The sequence below is a fragment of the Bos taurus genome, chromosome 12 (assembly GCF_002263795.3).
Source record: "Bos taurus isolate L1 Dominette 01449 registration number 42190680 breed Hereford chromosome 12, ARS-UCD2.0, whole genome shotgun sequence".
Lineage (NCBI taxonomy): Eukaryota > Metazoa > Chordata > Mammalia > Artiodactyla > Bovidae > Bos > Bos taurus.
The window spans coordinates 82,829,507-82,849,325 of NC_037339.1; the positions used below are offsets into that span (position 1 = coordinate 82,829,507).

A 19,819-nucleotide genomic window follows, 5' to 3' on the forward strand; every position below is an offset into this window, starting at 1 on the left:
TTTTTTTTTGGACAGAGGACAGAAATTCTAAGCATCAGTATATACCCAGTAAAAGCCTATGTGAGAGGAACCACTAGAGTCCTGCAATCCCACATCTCTGAAAGACTGGAGAAGCCATCATCACACCACTGGTCCGTCGCCATGGAGAAGCAGCTTGAACACAGTTGACCCTCCCTAGATCGCATCTGGCCAGCAAGGCTTTTGCAGTCACATGCTCACTGGGTACTTTTTTGAGCTTGACTTTTAGAGAGAATCGCTTTCCTTCTGGAAGCTTCAGAATTGGAGGTATTGGATCCATATTAGTAGGAAGATCATGTGATTAATTATATTGAATCTGAAGGAAACGCTACTCCTTCAACTTTTGATGATAAACGATGCTATTGTCCAGCCTATAGAATGGAAACAAAACCATTTATTAATCTTTTTAAAGAAGAGGAATTACTGGAGGCAAAGGTGAAGACCAGTCTACTTGGTGAAATCCTTTCAACGGAACTGGGATTTGTTGTCATTCACCCATTTCATTGAGGAAGAACTGGAACCCGCCTGTGAGCCTGCCTCCCGGGGTCGGGGAGGGGAAGGGGGTCTCAGGTTATGTGCAGCCAACTGGAGAACTAGGAAAAAGACTCCCATTTCTCAACTAGGTTGAGTCTAATTCTGCCAGAGCACAGAAGACGCTTTATTCGAAATGCATAAAGATGTGTGAGATGACTCTGCTTTCACTCCAAATTTACCTGAAAAGGTGAATTCTTTGTATCTCCATATCTGTAAGAGACTGTGTGACAAAGTTTGGGATCACATTTATACGCAAAATACATGCCAAAGTCTCTCTATGTGTTGTGTATGCACATAGAGAGACTTCATATGCAAAAGCCTCACTAGTCTCCTTACCAATGCCAGCGGCCACTGGGCTCTGCAGTGGGGTCTCCCTGGTGGGCCCTGAGAGCTCCCTTCTACCCAGAAGGAGACACGCTGGGGGCCCTGGTGGGGACCCTGGTCAGTAGGGACATGGCACCAAGTGGTTCTTATCAGCAGAAATCTGTATCTTGTTCAGGCCCAGCAACAAAGAATGGACCATAAAGAAGGCTGAACGCTCGAATTGATGCTTTCAAACTGTGGTGCTGGAGAAGACTCTTGAGAATCTCTTGGAGAGCAAGGAGATCAAACCTTGATGTCCCAAAGGACATCAACGCTGAATGTTCATTGGAAGGACTGATGCTGAAGCTGAAACTCTAATACTTCAGCCACCTGATGTGAAGAGCTGACTCACTGGAAAAGACCCTGATGCTGGGAAAGATTGAAGGCAGGAAGAGAGGGGGATGACAGAGGATGAGATGGTTGGATGGCATCACTGACTCAATGGACATGAGTTTGAGCAAATTCCGGAAGATAGCAAGGACAGGAAAGCCAGGTGTGCTGCAATCCATGGGGTCGCAAAAAGTCAGACGTGACTGAGTGACTGAACAACAACAAAGCAACAGAACTCAAGGGGCCTCTGGGACGCAAAGTGGGAAGGGATGGCCGCCAGTGATCCGGATACCCGAGAACTCTTCCAGGAGGCCTGGGCCACAGCTCAGAAAAGAAGGTCAATCTGAACATTAGTACATTTTGTCCAAAAAATGTTACAGAACTTACGGGCAAAATGCCTTCAAAATGTTATTCTACACATTTTTGAGAAGTAAGAGAAAGAACAGAAGCTGAACTGACTGTGCAGAAAGAAGAGGCCGGTTCCCAAAGATTCAGTGATGAGATTCTCCCAGGAAGCTTCCAAAGTCAGTGACAGTTCCCCCAGACCTGAAAAATGACAGCTCTCTCTTTCCCTGTCTGTGCTCCTTGATGATGCAGATGAAACATCTGACTTCCAAAAACTCAAAGGTAATTAAAATATATAAGACAGACTTTCTGCACACGTTGTGCAGAAAGAGATTAAATTCCATGTTAGGCTTTCTGATGGCCTTAGAAGTATGCAAGGAAAGAGACAAGCACTGAAACCAAGGTTTCGGATTCAAACTGACAGAGAAGAGACCAGGAAGCAGGAGACAGAGACAGGTGTTACCCGGTGGTCTGAGGCTGCTGTCCACTCTGAGAAGCTGCGGACCTTCTCCAGGGAAAAAGCTATGTGTGTGTGCATGAACAAGAGCGCCACCTCCACATGGAATTCCAGAAGTTTCTCTGAAGTCTTAAAATCATGGACACCTCATTGACACCAAAGTCAAGAGATGAAGGCCTAATCTTGATGACCATTTGTTGAAAATGTTATATAGAAGTCAAATAACTGAATAGCCTGTGACTGGTGAATTCTGGCTCTGATTCAAAGGAAGGAGGTGTTGCTATCTTTCTGTGTTTCTCCCTCCCTTTCGTTGTCTGTCCTCCCAGCAGAGAGGAGCTGTATGAAAAGTGATCTCAGCATCAAATGGGTGGAGCCACATGAACAGCTGGCCAATCCCCTTACATTCCTCGGGTGTCACGTCCGCGACCCGTGGATGACGCATCCTTGACGGATCTCACGCTCCAGGCTCCGTCGGTAATGCTCGAGCCAGACGTGCCTGGGGGCTGTTGCTGCTGCTAGTTTACTGCTGAGAGGACAGCGGCTCAGAGACGATGCGCCGCAGAAACAGGAGAGCCCCATCTCTTAGCCTTCATCCAGATGGTTTCCCCACAGGTCTGGTCAGCATAGCCGTCCTCCCATGCATAGGCAGGTCCTCGGGGCAGAGCCTCGCTGGACGGTCTCTTGAAAGCTCATCACTGAGAACAGTACAGCTAATGGATGGGCGTGGAGATAAATGCTCGAGAAAGAATCCGGTAAATTCTCACTGATCAAAACTTGAAAATGCCGCAACTCGAGCCATCCAGTTACGAGGACATCACGGAGCGCTTTTTGAGAGGCAACGGAACAACAGCTCTGATGGGTACATCGCGGCGGCGGAGTGGACCGTCCTCACCCGCCTACTCAACATTTATGTTAAAAAGCAATCTCCTCTTCTCCTTTACATCTTATTCTATGCCTGAATGGTGTAATGCTTATAAATACCCAGAAATTGAAGGCCGCTATTGGTGTTCTGCCCAGTCTGAGTCATTTGATCAAAGAAGAAAACATCATCAATGGGAAATATGAGGTAAAATTGCTCCTGGTCCTTAGTATGTGATTCTAACACACACACACACACACAAGTAACTTAAATGAGTGTTTCTTTATATTCTTGGTATATACACACACACACACACATACACAAGTAACTTAAATGAGTGTTTCTTTATACTCTTGTTACACACACACACACACACACAAGTAACTTAAATGAGTGTTTCTTTATACTCTTGTTACACACACACACACAAGTAACTTAAATGAGTGTTTCTTTATATTCTTGGTACACACACACACAAGTAACTTAAATGAGTGTTTCTTTATACTCTTGGTACACACACACACACACACACACACACTTACACAAGTAACTTAAATGAGTGTTTCTTTATACTCTTGGTATACACACACACACACACACAAGTAACTTAAATGAGTGTTTCTTTATACTCTTGGTATATACACACACACACACACAAGTAACTTAAATGAGTGTTTCTTTATACTCTTGGTACACACACACACACACACACTTATTTAAGTATATACTTGGGCTTCCCTGGTGGCTCAGATGGTAAAGAATCTGCCTGCAGTGAAGGAGACACAGGTTCAATCCCTGAATTGGAAAGAGCCCCTGGAGTAGGAAATGGCAACCCACTCCAGTATTCTTGCCTAGAGAATTCCATGGACAGAGGAGCCTGGTGGGCTACAGTCCAAGGGGTCGCTCAAAGTTGGACACAACTGAGCAACTTTCACAAGTATATACTTAAATACTTGTACTTATTTAAGCTAATAAGTATTGATTTATTAGCACCTCTTTTTTTGTCAGAAAATTTCACAGGCCCTAGGAGCAAAATGAGTTCAGAATTTATTCTGCACACTTTTGAGAAGAAATAAAAAGAACAGAAGTGCAACTGACAGTTGGGGAAAGAAGAGACGGATTCCCAAATATTCAGTGATGGCATTCTGACCTCAACTTATTGCTGGTTTGAAGAAGAAATGTAATTTTACTGGCCTTATCTCCTCATCTGTTCTCAGGTTAATACAAAGACACGGCAGGTGGAACCCAACTGTCTCTAAGTCACATTTGGAACAAATCTAATGTTGGCTGACATGTTGCCATGTTACCCTTTTACGAACGTAATGATGGTGGTCACAGACAGACAAGACATCGAGTGGCATTTCCGAGTCAGTTTCGGGTCCTTTTGGGAGGGGTCTGTGAAGGAAAGAATGGAACAGTCCTGGCCGAGCCTTCAGGCTTCGTAGGTAGGAGGAGATCCCCAAGCAAACAAAGCCTGGGTGCCAACGCAAGTCCACCGCCTGGGCTGGGTGCCCGCCCCGCCCAGCACTGTACCTGTACAGATGAAACTGGAGAGGCCCCCGTAGATGACTTCGTCATTGTCGGGCAATATGAACGGACACCGAGTCTGAACCTCCAAACAGTATTGCTTGCAAGGGATCGTCTTTCTGCAGTTCAGCTGCGCAACTTCAAAGTACTGGGAACACAGCCAGGCTTTGTAGACGATCTGAAACAGAGAAGAATCAGAAATAGGGTGGGATGACAACAGTTCTGACCAACGGAGGACACGCTGTCCTGGGAGAAGCATGCTGGGGCTTCGAGTGGCTCCTGAGAAGACGCGCACTTGGAGAAAGCCTATGACACAAGGCCAGCTGCAGACAATGTCTTGGCAGCAGTGAAACGCTGTTTACGGAGCCCTTCGGAGGACTCGACAGGTGACGGGCTGTTGGTGCACGTGCTAAGTCACTGCAGTCGTGTCCGACTCTTTGCGGCCCCCCAGGCTCCTCTGTCCATGGGATTCTCCAGGCAAGAGTACTGGAGTGGGTTGCCCTGCCCTCCTCCCAGGGATCTTCCCCACTCAGGGATCCTACCCACATCTCTTGCGTCTCCTGCATTGGCAGGCAGGTTCTTTACCACTAGGGCCATGTGGGAAGCCCCAGCTCAAGTGAAAAACTGTGAAGTTGAGCAGGACCTGAAGTTTTAAAAATCCAGTGATAGACAAGAAAGGAAACAATTGTGTGGATCCACTGGGGTTGTTTACTGCAGGTGTGAGGTGCTGGGCCCTGTAGCTGTTCAGTCGCTCGGTCGTGTCCGACTCTTTGAGACCCCAAGGACTGCAGCACGCCAGGCCTCCCTGTCCCTCACCAACTCCCTGGAGTTTGCCCAAGTCTGTGTCCATTGCATCGGTGATTCCATTTCTTTTACATGGGGACATTTTTTTTTAATATAAAAGGACAAAAAAATGCTTTGTTTTGTTTGTAAGAAGGTGATGCTTTTTTGAACTGTGGTGTTGGAGAAGACTCAAGAATCCCTTGGACGGCAAGGAGATCCAACTGGTCCACCCTAAAGGAAATCAACCCTGAATATTCATTGGAAGGACTGATGCTGAAGCTGAAACACCAATACTTTGGCCACCTGATGCGAAGAACTAACTCATTGGAAAAGACCCTGATGCTGGGAAAGATTGAGGGCAGGAGGAGAAGGGGACGACAGAGGATGAGATGGTTGGATGGCATCACTGACTCAATGGACATGAGTTTGAGGAAACTCTTGGACAGGTGATGGACAGGGAGGCCTGCTGTGCTGCAGTCCGTGAGGTCACAAAGAGTGGGGTCGATTGACAACTGAACTGAACTGATGCTTTTTTGTTTAAAAGGGCCAGAACCCTGCAGACGCCAGCTATTCCCACCATAGACACGAGGTGGCGCTGAGTCCCCGGCAACGAGGATGCCCTGGTTTGAGCTTGAACCCCAGGGCCCTGGGCGGACAGTGGTGGGCCTTGACATTCATGTCTCACATCGGAGACACTAAGGATCTCTCCGTCCGAAAACCTGGAAACACCCAGCCTAAATCAGATAGCTTACATTCGTGCCGTGGTGAGGAGGAGGAGTTAGGACGCTCATCAGATCCTGGACCTTCAGCCTCTGTGATCGGCATGAATGTTTGATGAATATTTGCTTAACTTAGTGACATGTGAAAGGGCTATGATCTCATCTAACCCTCTGTCGTTGATAGGTATTTCGGAAAACAAATGTTGAAAAACAAAAACAGGCTTTTCTGTATCAGGGAACAAACTGAACCTGGTGCTGCTGCTGCTAAATCACTTCAGTCACGTCCGACTCCTAGGTCTCAATAAAACGATGACAAAGGATCCCACCGTACCCACGGCTGTGACTCAGGTATTTCCCTGATGCTTGGTTCTATTCTTCTGTTTTCAGGGTTAATACTATTCAGGTAAGATTTTGCTGCCTATGTCCTACCTGGAAAAGTGGGTGGTTTGCAGTTAAATGTACACTGATGATAAACACCAGACAATAATAGCAAGAATAATAGGAATTGCGTCCCACAGTCTGGTCTAAGCAGCTGACATACGTTTTCCCCCCCATGTAATTCTCAGCACATGCATTAGCACAGGGATAATAATCAACAGTAGAAATAAGTGGACAACCCAGAATCCAAACAGAATCTAGGTAACTCTTGCCAATATCTGTAAGGAGGATTCTTGTGTCAGGAAAAGGAGAGAGAAATAAATGGCTCTGAGACACTTTCCAATGCTGCCCTTTAAGAATTTTTTGAGGGGTGGGCGTTGAGAAAGTTAGGTGTTTTCTGGTGGCACAAAACCAGAAACCAGGGAGATCCAATCAGGCAATCCTAAAGGAAATCAACCCTGAATATTCATTGGAAGGACTGATGCTGAAGCTGAAGCTCCAGTACTTTGTCCACCTGATGCAAAGAGCTGACTCATTTGAAAAGACCCTGATGCTGGGAAAGATTGAAGGCAGGAGGAGAAGGGAATGACAGAGGATGAGATGGTTGGATGGCATCACTGATTCAATGGACATGAGTTTTGAGTAAACTCCCGAAGTTGGTGATGGACAGGGAGGTCTGGTGTGCTGCAGCCCTTGGGGTCGCAAAAAGTCGGACAGGACTTAGTGACTAACAACAGAGGGATTTTCAGACAGAAGCCCATGATGAAACATGAATACACTTGTCTTCCTTCGTAAGAACACCATAGTATATAAGGAAGGCCAGAACTCTTTTTTGTAACGGCTTAGCCTTCTCCTACAGTGACATACGGGATCATCGCTTTTCTCGGTGTCACTGAATAGTATAAATGGCTCTGTGATGCTAAAGAATAATTTGGGGAAGGAACAAAAGGAGAGTTAAGTCTCCTGGTGATAAACGGACGGTTAAACTACCTTTAACCCCCTTCTCCTGGAGGGTTTGCACTTCCTGTCTCCCGGGAAGCAGTTTCGTTGCTAGGTAACTACGCTCCAGGACAGCCCTCCCCCACCCCACTGCATGCTCCCCGCCTTGGGAATCATGGCTGAGTGTACCACTTGGCCTGACAGCGCCCGGCCTGCAGGCACCAGGAAACATGCTCCAGTTACAGTCCCGACAAGGAACAGACGAACTAGACTAGACTGCCAGAGGGGTCCTCGTAAGAAGGACATTTTCACTTAAACAGTTGCATACCAGTTTTCTCTTTTTCCTCCCAGAGCATTTTCTCATTTGTTATTTTCCCCTATGAAACCCTTGAGACAGTTTTGGGAAATAGTCTACAAATAAAGAACCCGATTATAGAGAGATTATCATAGGAACTGCCTGGAGTTCAGGCCAGCACTCCCTTCCTGGGCCCCCGGGCAGCTGGGACGCTTCTGAGAAGTGGAAAGTGAGGATGAGAAGGCAGGGGCCGGGTTTCTGGAGCCCCCGAGGGGAGGAGGGCAGTTCAAGGGGGAAAGGTCCTACGGAACGCCCAGCTGAGCCTCTCATTTTAAAGTGAGAAGGGGGGCTGGGAAAGATCCCAGTTGACGGCAACCCCCAATCCCTGCCCTCCCAGGCGGTGTTCTAACAACTCAGCACAGTGTTGGAGGAGAGATCCACTGATCCAGTTGTAATCTGTTTTTTTTTTTTTTTCGGCAAGTCACTCCATCCCAGACTCGCACTTTCTTATCTTCCCTTGAAACTCTGTGCTGTGGGCTGTAGCGAGCACCCCTGGCCCTGCTCCCACCTCTGGCTGATCGCTGGGTCTTCCCTGCACCAGGTTACTGGGGCCTATTGGATGGTGCGAGGCGAGGAGGGGACCCCAGGGAACTGTGGTCCACTTGACTCTTAGATGAATTTACTTATTACTTTTTTAAAGATGATTCTTAGTTCTCATAAAAAGTTCTGGCTGTAACTGGCAGGAGGCAGGAACACGGTTGAGAGGAAATCCCTGGAGACGGACCGAGTCCAGAGGCGTCTGTTTCCCGATGGTGGGACGTGAGGTTAAGCCTCGGGACTCTGGTAGGGGGCGCTTTACGTGGGTAGCGGGAGGAGCCAGAAACAGCCACCATTCTTTTCACTACAACTTGTATCATGGTTTTCAGCCTCATCCTTGCACGTGACGTCAGCACACACTAGGTCCTGATTCTGGGAGGTCCCATGACCTGGGCTTATCTCCTGGAGAGCCTGTCACAAAACACCCAAGACTTGTATTTTTTTCCCCATGGGGCTTAGAGTTTCATTTAAGTATACTTGTCTCCATCCTCTGAAATCTATATCCACGTTTTAGAGCAAGGAACCAATTTATATTGCAAATACATGTTAGCAGGCCGAAAAAAATAATGCCGGTCACAATTTTTCATTATGAAGAAAAATGTCAGGTACGGAAAGGGGTCGCCATTCTCACCTTAGAGGACAGCTTCTTTCTCTCCCCTTTCCCGTGAGTGTTACTAAGGGCTGGCTCTTTTTCCACGGGTAGCCTGTGTTGATGCATTTTATGAGCTCCTTTGCTGTCAGCTCTCATGCGTGTGTGGCCTGTGTTTTGAGCCTGTGGGGTGGGTGCGGGGGGAAATAATTGGTTATGCAAGCATAGTCTGCCGCGGTGACGGCCTCCGGCTAATGCAGTTTGATGCGCCAGGCATGTTGTTACAATTCTAAGTGGAGGAGAAAGTCAGAATACATCTTCACATTCATATGTCTGAATGTCTTTCGTCTAAATCTGTGTCAGTGTCTGGCTAAAGCACAGGCTGCACCCAGAGACTGGAAAGACTGCCGTGCTTTAAGAGGAAAACAAAAAAACAAACCCTGCCTGCAGGTTGAGCCAAGTCCCCCTCCTCCGAGGATGCTCAGAGACGGGCAGCCTAAGGAGACAGGCTCCTTGATCCGCCGGAGATTCAGAGTGTCAGAGAGCACACCTCGTCCTGCTGTGTCTTGGCTCCATCTCTGAAATAAAATGCAAATGCCTTCCTGTTTTCTCTCGGTGACCCACTTTGCGGATCTTGTTATGACACTTGATCTAATCCCCTGAACTTCAGAATGACGGCCCTAGCTTCCGGGCGCTGCCCTAGGTTTGCAAGCCCAGAGCCCTGGGCGCAGTCCCTTCAGGGGAGGGCATGGGTGAGGGATGAAAAGGCAGGCCCGGCCTGGTCCGTCTGCCCGTCAGGGGTGGTACCTGGAGGTCCACAGACCCTCGATGGGTGATGATAACAAGAGGAGAATCCACTCTGGGAGCTTCCTGGACTAGAGGATGCGCCCAACCGGTGATGATCTCGGTGACGAAGGAAACCAGAGAAGGATCGGCAGTGTGTCCATGGTCTGGGGGACACAGGGCCAGCTGGCTGCTGCTTTCCCTCCTTCCACCATCAATAGACGCCCGCGCTGTCTGAGACAATGCCGTCCCGGCCACATCTTATCTCCTCCCCTCATCTCACTACGTTTTGGTGTCAGCCCGAACCACCGTCCGGAGAGTTGCTCTTTCTAAGCAATCTGGCCTCTGTGATGACAAACCCAGCTGCTAAAATGGGCTGTTTTCTTATTTGCCCTCTTGACAGCAGTGATTGACACTGATTAAGAAACTATTTCTTGAAATGCCGGCCCCCTGATTACGAGAATTCTATCCATCCTGGGCTTCTTCCTGCTCCGCCAGTCAGTATGGCATTGGTTGTTTCGCTGTAACTGTCGTTTCCCCGAGTCGGTGCGCCCTGGGCTTCTGTTCTAAACTTTCTAATGCACGGTCTTTCAGGTAAATCCCCCACTCTCAGGACTCAGCTGTGGTCTTTAAAACAGGGAAGCCTAAATCTGTATTTCCAGGGCACCCCTTTCTCCTCTCTCTCTCATCTGCTCTGTCTACAAGCTGCGTTCTCTGTGTCTCTGGGTCCACGCTCTTTAGCATCTTAGCTTCTGCAAGTCCAGAGTGGAATCCAGCATCTGCTCTTCAGAGAGAAACGAGACGTGAGAAATCGGGGGTCACCCAGTGCCGCTTCTGCTCTCTCCCACAGCCGCTTTACCCAGGCTCTTTGGCCCAGGGCCTGTGAGCCTGCTTCCTGAGTACCAAGTCTGCCAACCTCTGGATTTCGGCTGGCACTGTTGTTTCAGCCACTCCCCTGCTCGCCTAGCAATGCCGCATCCACGGACGTGCTTCTATGCTTCAGTCATACACGCCCCTACATGCTGGCCACCACCCGGCAGTTGGGGTGACCACTGTGAAATCCATCTGCTGGCATCAGCACTCCACTTTACATCACCCGGGGCCTCTCCACGGCACTCGGGGGAGTTCAAACTCCCTAATTGCACTCAGAGCTTTGAGACCTTGCCCAGCTGAGCGCTCCAGTCTCAGATCCTCCCCTGGCCCATCGCAGCCGTGGAGGGTGATGCACAGGGTCAGTGATGCACCTCATCCCCTGAGACCTTGCACCCTACTCCCCTGTCCACCCCGTGCACACAGCCCTTGGCCTGGGCGGTTCCTACCCATCCCGTGTGATTTTCGTATGTAAACCTTCCTGCCCCCAGTCTTAAGCCCACCCCTCTGAAGCTCCTGGAACGTTCTCTTCCTGTGGACTCACGCTGAAGGTGAAACCCTGTCTGTCTGCCTCCCTTTCTCGGCTCCCATGATGGGACCTTGTGCACACTTTTATCTTCTTGGTGCCCTGGGTGTACCTGGGAGAAAATGACCATCCATAGAGTTCTTATTGGAAATTCACACCATGGCCTTCAGGTATGCAGAGTGTGTGTGTGTGTGTTTATTTGCTCAGTTATGTCTGACTCTGTGACCGTGTGGACTGTAGCCTGCCAGACTCTTCTGTCCATAGGATTCTCCAGGCAAGAATACTGGAGTGGGTTGCCATTCCCTTCAACATCGGATCTTCCCGACCCAGGGACTGAACCTGGGTCTCCTGGATTGCAGGCGGATTCTTTACTGTCTGAGCCTCCAAGGAAACCTCCAGGTGTCCACTGTGCTCTCTGGCTATTTGGTTCGTGTGAGCCAGTCCGCTTGACTCTGAGATCCTGCAGAGAACGGACTCAAACTGTGAACTCTGGTGTGCTTCCAAGATATTGAGTCCTATGGATCCCTTTAGAGGTATCAGCAAACTCCCTTATGGGAGGACAAATAAAACCTATAGAAATGAAAAGTGAAAAGCCTGCTTCCTGAAATGAATCTCTCTTTCCCAGCGGATACCGTGGTTTGGGTGCTGAGAAACACATGGGGTGGGGTGTAAGCAGAGAAGGATTTCTGCATAAAGGAGGCAGGAGGTGGTCCAATGAGCAGGACTCAGGGAGGCCTGCAGAGCCCCGAGGGAGGGATTTGCTCTGAACCTATCATTTGAGATGGACGAGCTGCTCTGGCTGGGGTTACAGCAAGAAGTATCCAGAAGTCAGATTACACTAGCCCATCCCTTTCCAAAACAGTTCTATGGCACCTCTAAAATGAATGTTCATAATGGTAGAAGTGGGAGAAGTGAAAGCTCATGTTAGTGACCAGGCTGTCAGGAGCCTTGCCGTGGGCATCGGAGGGGAAGGTCAGGCAGCAAGAACCCAGTGATGAGCGCCGGGAGCACGAGGCCAGGGGGTATTCAGAAAAACACCTGATCCTGGAGTGGCTGAACCATCACACCAGCACTTTCTGCTTTATCCGGCTGGGAAAACCAAGAGCGTATTTAGTGTCTCTTCAGGGACGGCTGAGAATTGCCAAAACGTCAGGCAAGGCTTTCCCTTTCTTTATGGACAGCTCTAACGTTGCAGCTGCATTCGCGGTGATGGACTCCTTGAATGAAGGTGCCTCGTCATTTTACAGGGCACAAAGGGGGCCTCGAAACCCTGGGTCTTGGACCGCAGATGGAGCTTTAAAGATGATGCATGTGGCGTAACTTTGGAAAAATTCAGGCGTGAAGTGAACGAGAGGACACAGAGAGTATGCTCAGCATTTTAATAACACTGTGGGTCCAAGATAGTAAACGAGTCTATTGAAAAATAAACAAAAAGGAAAGAAGTCCTTTAATGGAAACCACCTCTGCGTGTCGGCCACGGGTGGACATAACAGCCGCTTTCTCAACAGCCTTTTCAAGGGGCAGGAAAGGAAGGGGACAAATAACAGCTTGTTCTGCAGGCTGTCAGCCAGTCAACACCTTGAAAACGTGGTGGTATTATATCCCATGGTCCTCTAGACATACCCTGCGTTTAACGAGGTCTTTATTAACTCCCATCAAAGTGCCAGTGATCCCATTAGAATTTACAGCTTTAAAAAGACAGCTAGGAAACACTTCGACATAAATTCAGTCTGGAGTCCCAAAGTTAAGTGAATTGAGAATGTTGAAATGGATTAAAAATTTGGGAATACAACTTTTTGAAGAAGGAAATGGAAGTAAGTCTGCAGATAAATCTGAAACTAGCTTTAAGCATGGTAAGGATAATGCATTCATCAAGGAAACGGGAGTTAGTACAATAGATTCTCCTTATTTTATAGGAGTCGCATACAAATTCATGGAGCAGTTGATTAATAAATGAATGTTGTAACCCAGAATCTAGAGCATGTCTAGAAAATATCAGTGCATTCAGTAGAACTATTATAGGTAACCAATACACTAACTAAAAAATGCACATGTATTCTTTTTTTCACAAAACTAAATAGAATGGGATACACTATAACTCCTTCACTTAATGAAAACACATAATAAAGGTCTAAAAGAGAATCAAGGCATAATTTTATCATAGACCCCAAAGTAAAATACGGAAAACTTGCAGTAATAAAGTAAAATGAGTTATCTAACAATCTGATCATTTTACATAGCCTTGGACTATAATACTAGTGTATAAAATGCCCGGAGTAAACATCTAAGTTTTCTACTTCTTTGCAGTATTGTCAAGACATTTCTGATGAATAATACATGGTAACAAATCCTTTATGATATCAGAGGCATGTGCTATGCTGTGCTAAGTTGCTTCAGTCGTGTCCAACTCTTTGAGACTCCATGGACTGTGCCCGCCAGGCTCCTCTGTCCATGGGATTCTCCAGGCAAGAATACTGGAGTGGGTTGCCATTTCCTTCTCCAGAGGATCTTCCCAACTCAGGGACTGAACTCACGTCTCTTCCATCTCCTGCATTGGCAGGTGGGTTCTTTACCATCAGAGCCACCTGGGAAGCCCATTAGAGCCACAGGGGTTGTCGATTAAAACAATAATAATGTCTTTGCCCCTTGGTTGAATGGACGCTGCGTTCTTTATTTTTCCCATGGGTGAGAAGCAGCACTTCCGGTCCTTTGTCATCAAGTCCAAGCTCAACAGCGCTCATTGTGGTTCTCTGCTTTATTCTGGCAGGACAGGAGAGATGACAGCTCCTTATGGAGATGACGATGCCCACGCCAGAGCCCTGAGCAGGGTTCCCTGTGCTACACAGGAGGTGTGCGTTAGTTACCTATTTCATGCACAGTATCGACAGTGTACATGCTGGGAGGCTGCAGCTGACACAGGAGCTGACTGGTTGCTTCCAGCCTGGGCTTCAAAGGTATCATTCGATCTGTCTGTTAATCCACATCTATTTATTGAGAGTCACCTATCGGCCTGGCTGTAGGGAATTCCCACCAAGGGTGGAGGGTGGCTTGAAAGCTTTGTGATGAGACATTTTCCCTGGCACCAAGCATAGTATTGTTAAAGAAAACCAGGCAAGACATGGTGGACTGTGTGCTACCAGGAGGTGCTTTGGTTTGGAGAAAGTAGCGATGAGTGGTGTCTGATCCTCAGCCTTTCCTGGTGGGGGGTCTTGCCTCCATGTTGGCTGCTGACTGATCAGGGCAGAGGGTTGTTGAAGGCTGGATCGGCTGCAGCAATGTCTTAAAAGAAGACAAGAGTGAAGTCTGCCACATTGATTGACCCTTCTCTCCACAAACGATCTCTGTGTACCAGGCAATGCTATTTGGTAGCATTTCACCCACAGCAGAACTTCTTTTAAAACTGGAGCCAAACCTTGCAGACCCTGCCACTGCTTTATCAACTAAGCTGATGCAAGATTTTAAGTCTTCTGTTGTCGTTTCAACAGTCTTCACAGCACCGTCACCAGGAGCAGTTTCTGCATCATGAAGCCACTTTCTTTGCTCACCCATGAGAAGCAGCTACTCATCCTTTCAAGTCTGATCATGAGGTTGTAACAATTCAGCGGTGTCTTCAGGCTCCACTTCTAATTCCAGTTCTCTTGCTGTTTCTACCACATCTGCAGTGACTTCCTCCACTGACGTCTTGAACCCCTCAAAGTCATTCATGAGGGTTGGAATCAATTTCTTCCAAACTTCTGTTAATGTTGATAGTTGCATTTTCCCCATGAATCACGACATATTCTTAATGATACCTAGAGAGGTGAGTCCTTTCCAGAAGTTTTTCCGTTGACTTTGCCCAGATCTATTAGCGGAATCACCATCTAGGTCAGCAATAGCCTTACAAAATGAATTTCTTAAATAATGGGACTTAAAAGTGGAAGTTCCTCCCTGATTCACAGGCAGAAGAATAGATGTTGTGTTAACAGGTATGAAAGCAACATGAATCTTGTTGTCCAGCCCCATCAGAGTTCTCCATTAGGTGCATTACGAATGAGTAGTAATATTTTGAAAGGAATATTTTTTTTCTGTGCATTGGGTCTCAAGAGTGGGTTTAAAATAGTAAACCATGTTGCCAGTAGATGTGCTGACATCCAGGCTTTTTCATTCATTAATAGAGCACAGGAAGCGTTCAGTTCAATTCAGTCACTCAGTCATGTCCAACTCTGCAATCCCGTGGACTGCAGCATGCCAGGCCTCCCTGTCCATCACCAACTCCTGGAGCTTGCTCAAAATCATGTCCATTGAGTCAGTGGTGCCATCCAACCATCTCATCCTCTGTCGTCCCCTTCTCCTCCTGCCTTCAATCTTTCCCAGCATCAGGGTCTTTTCCAATGAGTCAGTTCTTTGAATCAGGTGGCCAAAGTATTGGAGTTTCAGCTTCAGCATCAATCCTTCCAATAAATATTCAGGATTAATTTCCCTTAGGATGGACTGGTTGGATATCCTTGCAGTCCAAGGGACTCCCAAGAGTCTTCTCCAACACCGCAGTTCAAAAGCATCAATTCTTCAGTGCTCAGCTTTCTTTATATAGTCCAACTCTCACATCCATATATGACTACTGGAAAAACCATAGTTTTGACTAGATGGACTTTGTTGGCAAAGTAATGTCTCTGCTTTTTAATATGCTGTCTAGATTGGTTGTAGCTTTTCTTCCAAGGAGCAAGCGTCTTTTAATTTCATGGCTGCAGTCACCATCTGCAGTGATTTTGGAGCCCCCAAAAAGTCTCTCCCCATTTCCATTGTTTTTCCAGGAAGGGCAGTTCAGCATAATTCTTAAGGGTCATGGCATTTTCAAATTATAAATGAGTACTGGCTTCAATTCGAAGCCACCAGCTGCATTGGTCCCTGACAAGAGGGGCAGCCTGTCCTTTGAAGCAAGGCATTGACTTCTCCTCTCCAGCTATGGAAGTCCTAGATACCTATAGGTACCTTCCTACAGAAGGCTGTTTTGTCTACATTGAAAATCTGTTGTTTGGTGCAACCACCTTTATTAATACTCTGAGCAAGATCTTCTGGAAATACTGCAGCTTCTACTTTAGCATTTTCTGCTTTATCTTGAACTTTTGTGTTATGGCCACCGCTTCTTTCCCTAAACATCATGAAGCAACACCTGCAGCTCTCAGCTTTTCCTCTGCAGCTTCCTCTCTCTCTCTCAGCCTTTTACAGTTGAAAAGAGCTGGGGCCTTCCGGAAGAGGCTTTGGTTTATGGGAATGTTGCGGCCGGTCTGACCTCTCTAGACCACTAAATCTTTCTCCACATCAGCAGTAAGGCTGTTTCACATTCTTATCATTGGTGTGTTCACTGGAGAAGCATTTTTAATTTCCTTGGAGAACCTTCCATTTAACATCCACAGCCTGCCTAGCTGTTTGGCACAAGAGGCCTAGGATTCAGCCTGTCTCAGCTTTCGACATGCCTTCCTCACTAAGCTTAATTATTTCTAGCTTTTGATTTACAGTGAGAGATACGTGACTCTTCCTTTCATCTGAACACTTAGAAGCCATTCTAGGGTTATTAATTGGCCTAATTTCAACATTGCTGTGCTTCAAGTAAGACCTGAGGAGAGGGAGGGAGCCGGGGAATGGCCTGTCAGTGGCGCAGTCAGAATACGCGCAAACTCTGTCAGTTAATTTGGTCATCTTCTACGGCAGGGACTGTGGGTCCCTGAAACAGTTATGATGATAACCTCAATGGTCACTGATCATAGATCGCCGTAACGGGTATCATAGCAATGAAAACTTATTAGACTTACCAACATGTGACAGATGCTGTTGGAAAAATGGTGCCAACTGACCTGAGAGACCAGGGTTGCCACAAACGTTCAATTCGTGAAAAACACTCAAAGGAAGCAAATGCCGTAAAACCGAGGTATGCCTGTGCTCAGCTCCTCACCTAGGTATCAAAGCCTTGCCTACGTCCAGTGAGCGCGCTTGTTCCAGTTTCATGAGGTGAAAATTACGATTCAGAGAATTTCATCAATGCCCAAGTCCCACGGGCAGAGACCACAGCCACGCCTGGCTGAGTTCAGGCCACCTTACTCTGCACTCCTGCCCTGAAGAAAATGTGCTCTGTTGTACCCCACAGACCTCCGGTGTAAAGAAAACACTAACTTCTGAGAGTTTCTGTAGGTTGTTCCTGGGTCTTCTGGGGATAGGGTTGGAGATTTGAACATTTTTAATGCTTTGTACTTTGTTTCATCTCAAGAAGATAGTTCAGCAACTGCTATGCATTCTCCTCTATAGTGAAAAATTTTCAGTACAGCGAAGCATCGCCATGTTTGTGATCTTATTAACATACACTCGTAACACCAAGCTCCGGTGACATGAGTATGCCGTTGTTAATGAGAAAAGAGTCAGAATTACGTCTGCAAACAGTTGTGCTACATGCTCAGTCGTGTGCATCCCCTGCCTGTCACTAAAGCTAACAGCCACCACCAACCAAATCAGGAAGCTGCTTTTCCTAGTCCTGGCCCTCAATCCTGCTCTTTCTCTCGCTCCTTCTCTATGTCTCCTGTGAACATTTATTCGACTATTAAATTACATAGAATGGACACCAAAATTATTTATCTTTGAAACTGCACTTGATAAACATTTTCACTATGTCCATTTAAAATCTGAATATATTTCCCTTTCACAGATATTTATTTATAAAGTGTTCTGGCACACACACAGACACAGAGACATATACACAGACACAGAGATATACACACAGACATGTGCATGGATACACACACACAGAAAACACACACATTTCTTTACAGTTGGCCAGATTTCATTATCTCCTCAAAGAAAAAACATCTCCCGCCTTTCCTTACAGTGGACTTAGAACTGAGCTATTCCTTACAAGTTAAAAATAAAAACACCTGACTACTTTCCACAGCCATGCACCCTCCTTATGCTTTTTTCCTCTGGGTAGAATTATGACTCCAAGAGCCTTTAGAACATTTAGTTCCCTTCATGAAGGTTGTTTTCTTGAGAGTCAGTGAGTGGGGAGGAGGATGATTTACCGGAGTGAATGCCTTTGTTTAAACACACACCAAGGCCAAAGTAACCGACTGGAGGGGAGACGTTGGGTGGGAAAGATCAGAAAGCAGTGCTATTTGTGTGATATCAAGTCCAGAAATCAGGAAATCCTGTCAAAATTATAGTTTGATTTTATTCCTTACAATTTAACATGTTCTTCATTGTTTAAAGTCAGTTTCAGCCAGAAAATGTATGCTGTTACAAGAGCGAAACAAGGCTAATTGCATATTTATTGGAATTTGTTAACATTTAGATGGAAATTGCTTCTGTTTGGTGAAAAATTATCCAATAACCTGCTTCTTTCACATAGTTGAGAGGTGTGAGAGGTCATTTATTCACTGTGGAACAAGGTGAGTAGGTGACAAAACATAAGGTCCCGATGGTTGAAATTCAAATCCAACCATCTGAAAAAATGTAACACCAGTTTCCTGCTACAAATTTGAAGACATATAATGATGATTACAGCAAATTGGTGATTTCAGATCAGATAGAAACAGCATCTTATGAAAAACGAAGTTGATGAGCACCGACACTTACACAGCACTTGTTTGTGCTCGGTCACTCAGGTTTGCAACCCACTAAGGCTTCCCTGGCGGCTCAGATGGAAAACGTTTGCCTGCAATGGGGGAGACCTGGGTTCAATCCCTGGGTTGGGAAGATTCCCTGGAGAAGGAAATGGCAACCCGATCCAATACCCTTGCCTGGAAAAACCCATGGACAGAGGAGCCTGACAGGCTATAGTCCACAGTGTCGCAGAGTCGGGCACAACTGAGCGACTTCACTTTCACTTTTGCAACCCACTGGACTGTAGCCTGCTGGACTCCTCTGTCCATGGGATTCTCCAGGCAAGAATACTGGAGTGGGTTGCCACTTCCTTCTCCAGGGGATCTTCCTGACCCAGGGATCGAAGCCAGGTCTCCTGCAGCTCCTGCATTGCAGGCAGATTCTTTACTGCTGAGCCACGCATACACCAGAAGCTGTTGATAAAAGTATTACTTGATCCTCTCAAGAAACCCCCCAAAATAAATAACAGTATTTATCCTTTTTTTTTAAACAGAAGTGAAAAAATGAGGCCCAGAAAGCTAACTCCCCAACTGAAGTGAGCAAGCTAAGCCAAGGGGCCAGGACTTACACACAGGCTAGCTATTTTCAACTCTCACGCACCCAGCCACTTAGCTCTGAGACCTCTGTGATGACTGCTAGATATTCCATATTCTCAAAAGCATGTGGTCCATTCAATACTGTATATGTTGTATGTAAACATTCTTGTGTTACGTCACCTCAGGATATTTCTTTTTGGCCAAATAAAAAGTGTAGATGGAGCAAGCCAACATACCATCAGAACAGGGTAGAAAATTCTCTGAGGTTGTGTATCATTCATCGTCAATGGTTCTCTTCCTGTTTGAGTCCAAGCTTCAGTCCCTCTCTATAAATCTTCCATTTTACAAACCACAGATGCTGTGTACTTCCACACAGACTGTCACTTGTATGTAATATTTTACCCCAATATTTCTTGTAGAAAAAGAGTGACCGTCTTTCCCTCTAGCAAGCAATGCAGTTGCTCCCAAATCCTGCAGTTCTGACTGGCTGTGAATCAGGCTACACCTGCTTTTGCCTTAATTTCTCCTTAGAGGCAGGTAGTGTTGAGGCAGTCTGTCACAGACTAGACTCTTCATTAGAGCTACACTTTATCTGATATTTGTAGAGGTGCTGGAGAAGATTCTTGAGCCCCTCAGACTGCAAGGAGATCCAACCAGTCCATCCTAAAGGAAATCAACCCTGAATATTCATTGGAAGGACTGATGCTGAAGCTGAAACTCCAATACTTTGGCCACCTGATGCGAAGAG

The 19,819-nt window shown here is 46.6% G+C and overlaps 1 protein-coding gene across 3 annotated transcripts in view; it reads right to left on the bottom strand.

The window, feature by feature from the left end:
* Window positions 1-19,819, bottom strand: part of NALF1 (NALCN channel auxiliary factor 1) — a 610,092-nt gene that overhangs the window by 24,820 nt on the left and 565,453 nt on the right. For 2 of the 3 annotated variants that reach the window (NM_001083776.1, XM_024999984.2), the window contains exon 2: window positions 4,440-4,611. In NM_001083776.1, coding sequence (NP_001077245.1) covers window positions 4,440-4,611 — 172 coding nt within the window. Of the gene's footprint in view, window positions 1-3,573; window positions 4,302-4,439; window positions 4,612-19,819 lie in introns of those variants that run through there. The other variant, XM_059892142.1, reaches the window with a different exon arrangement.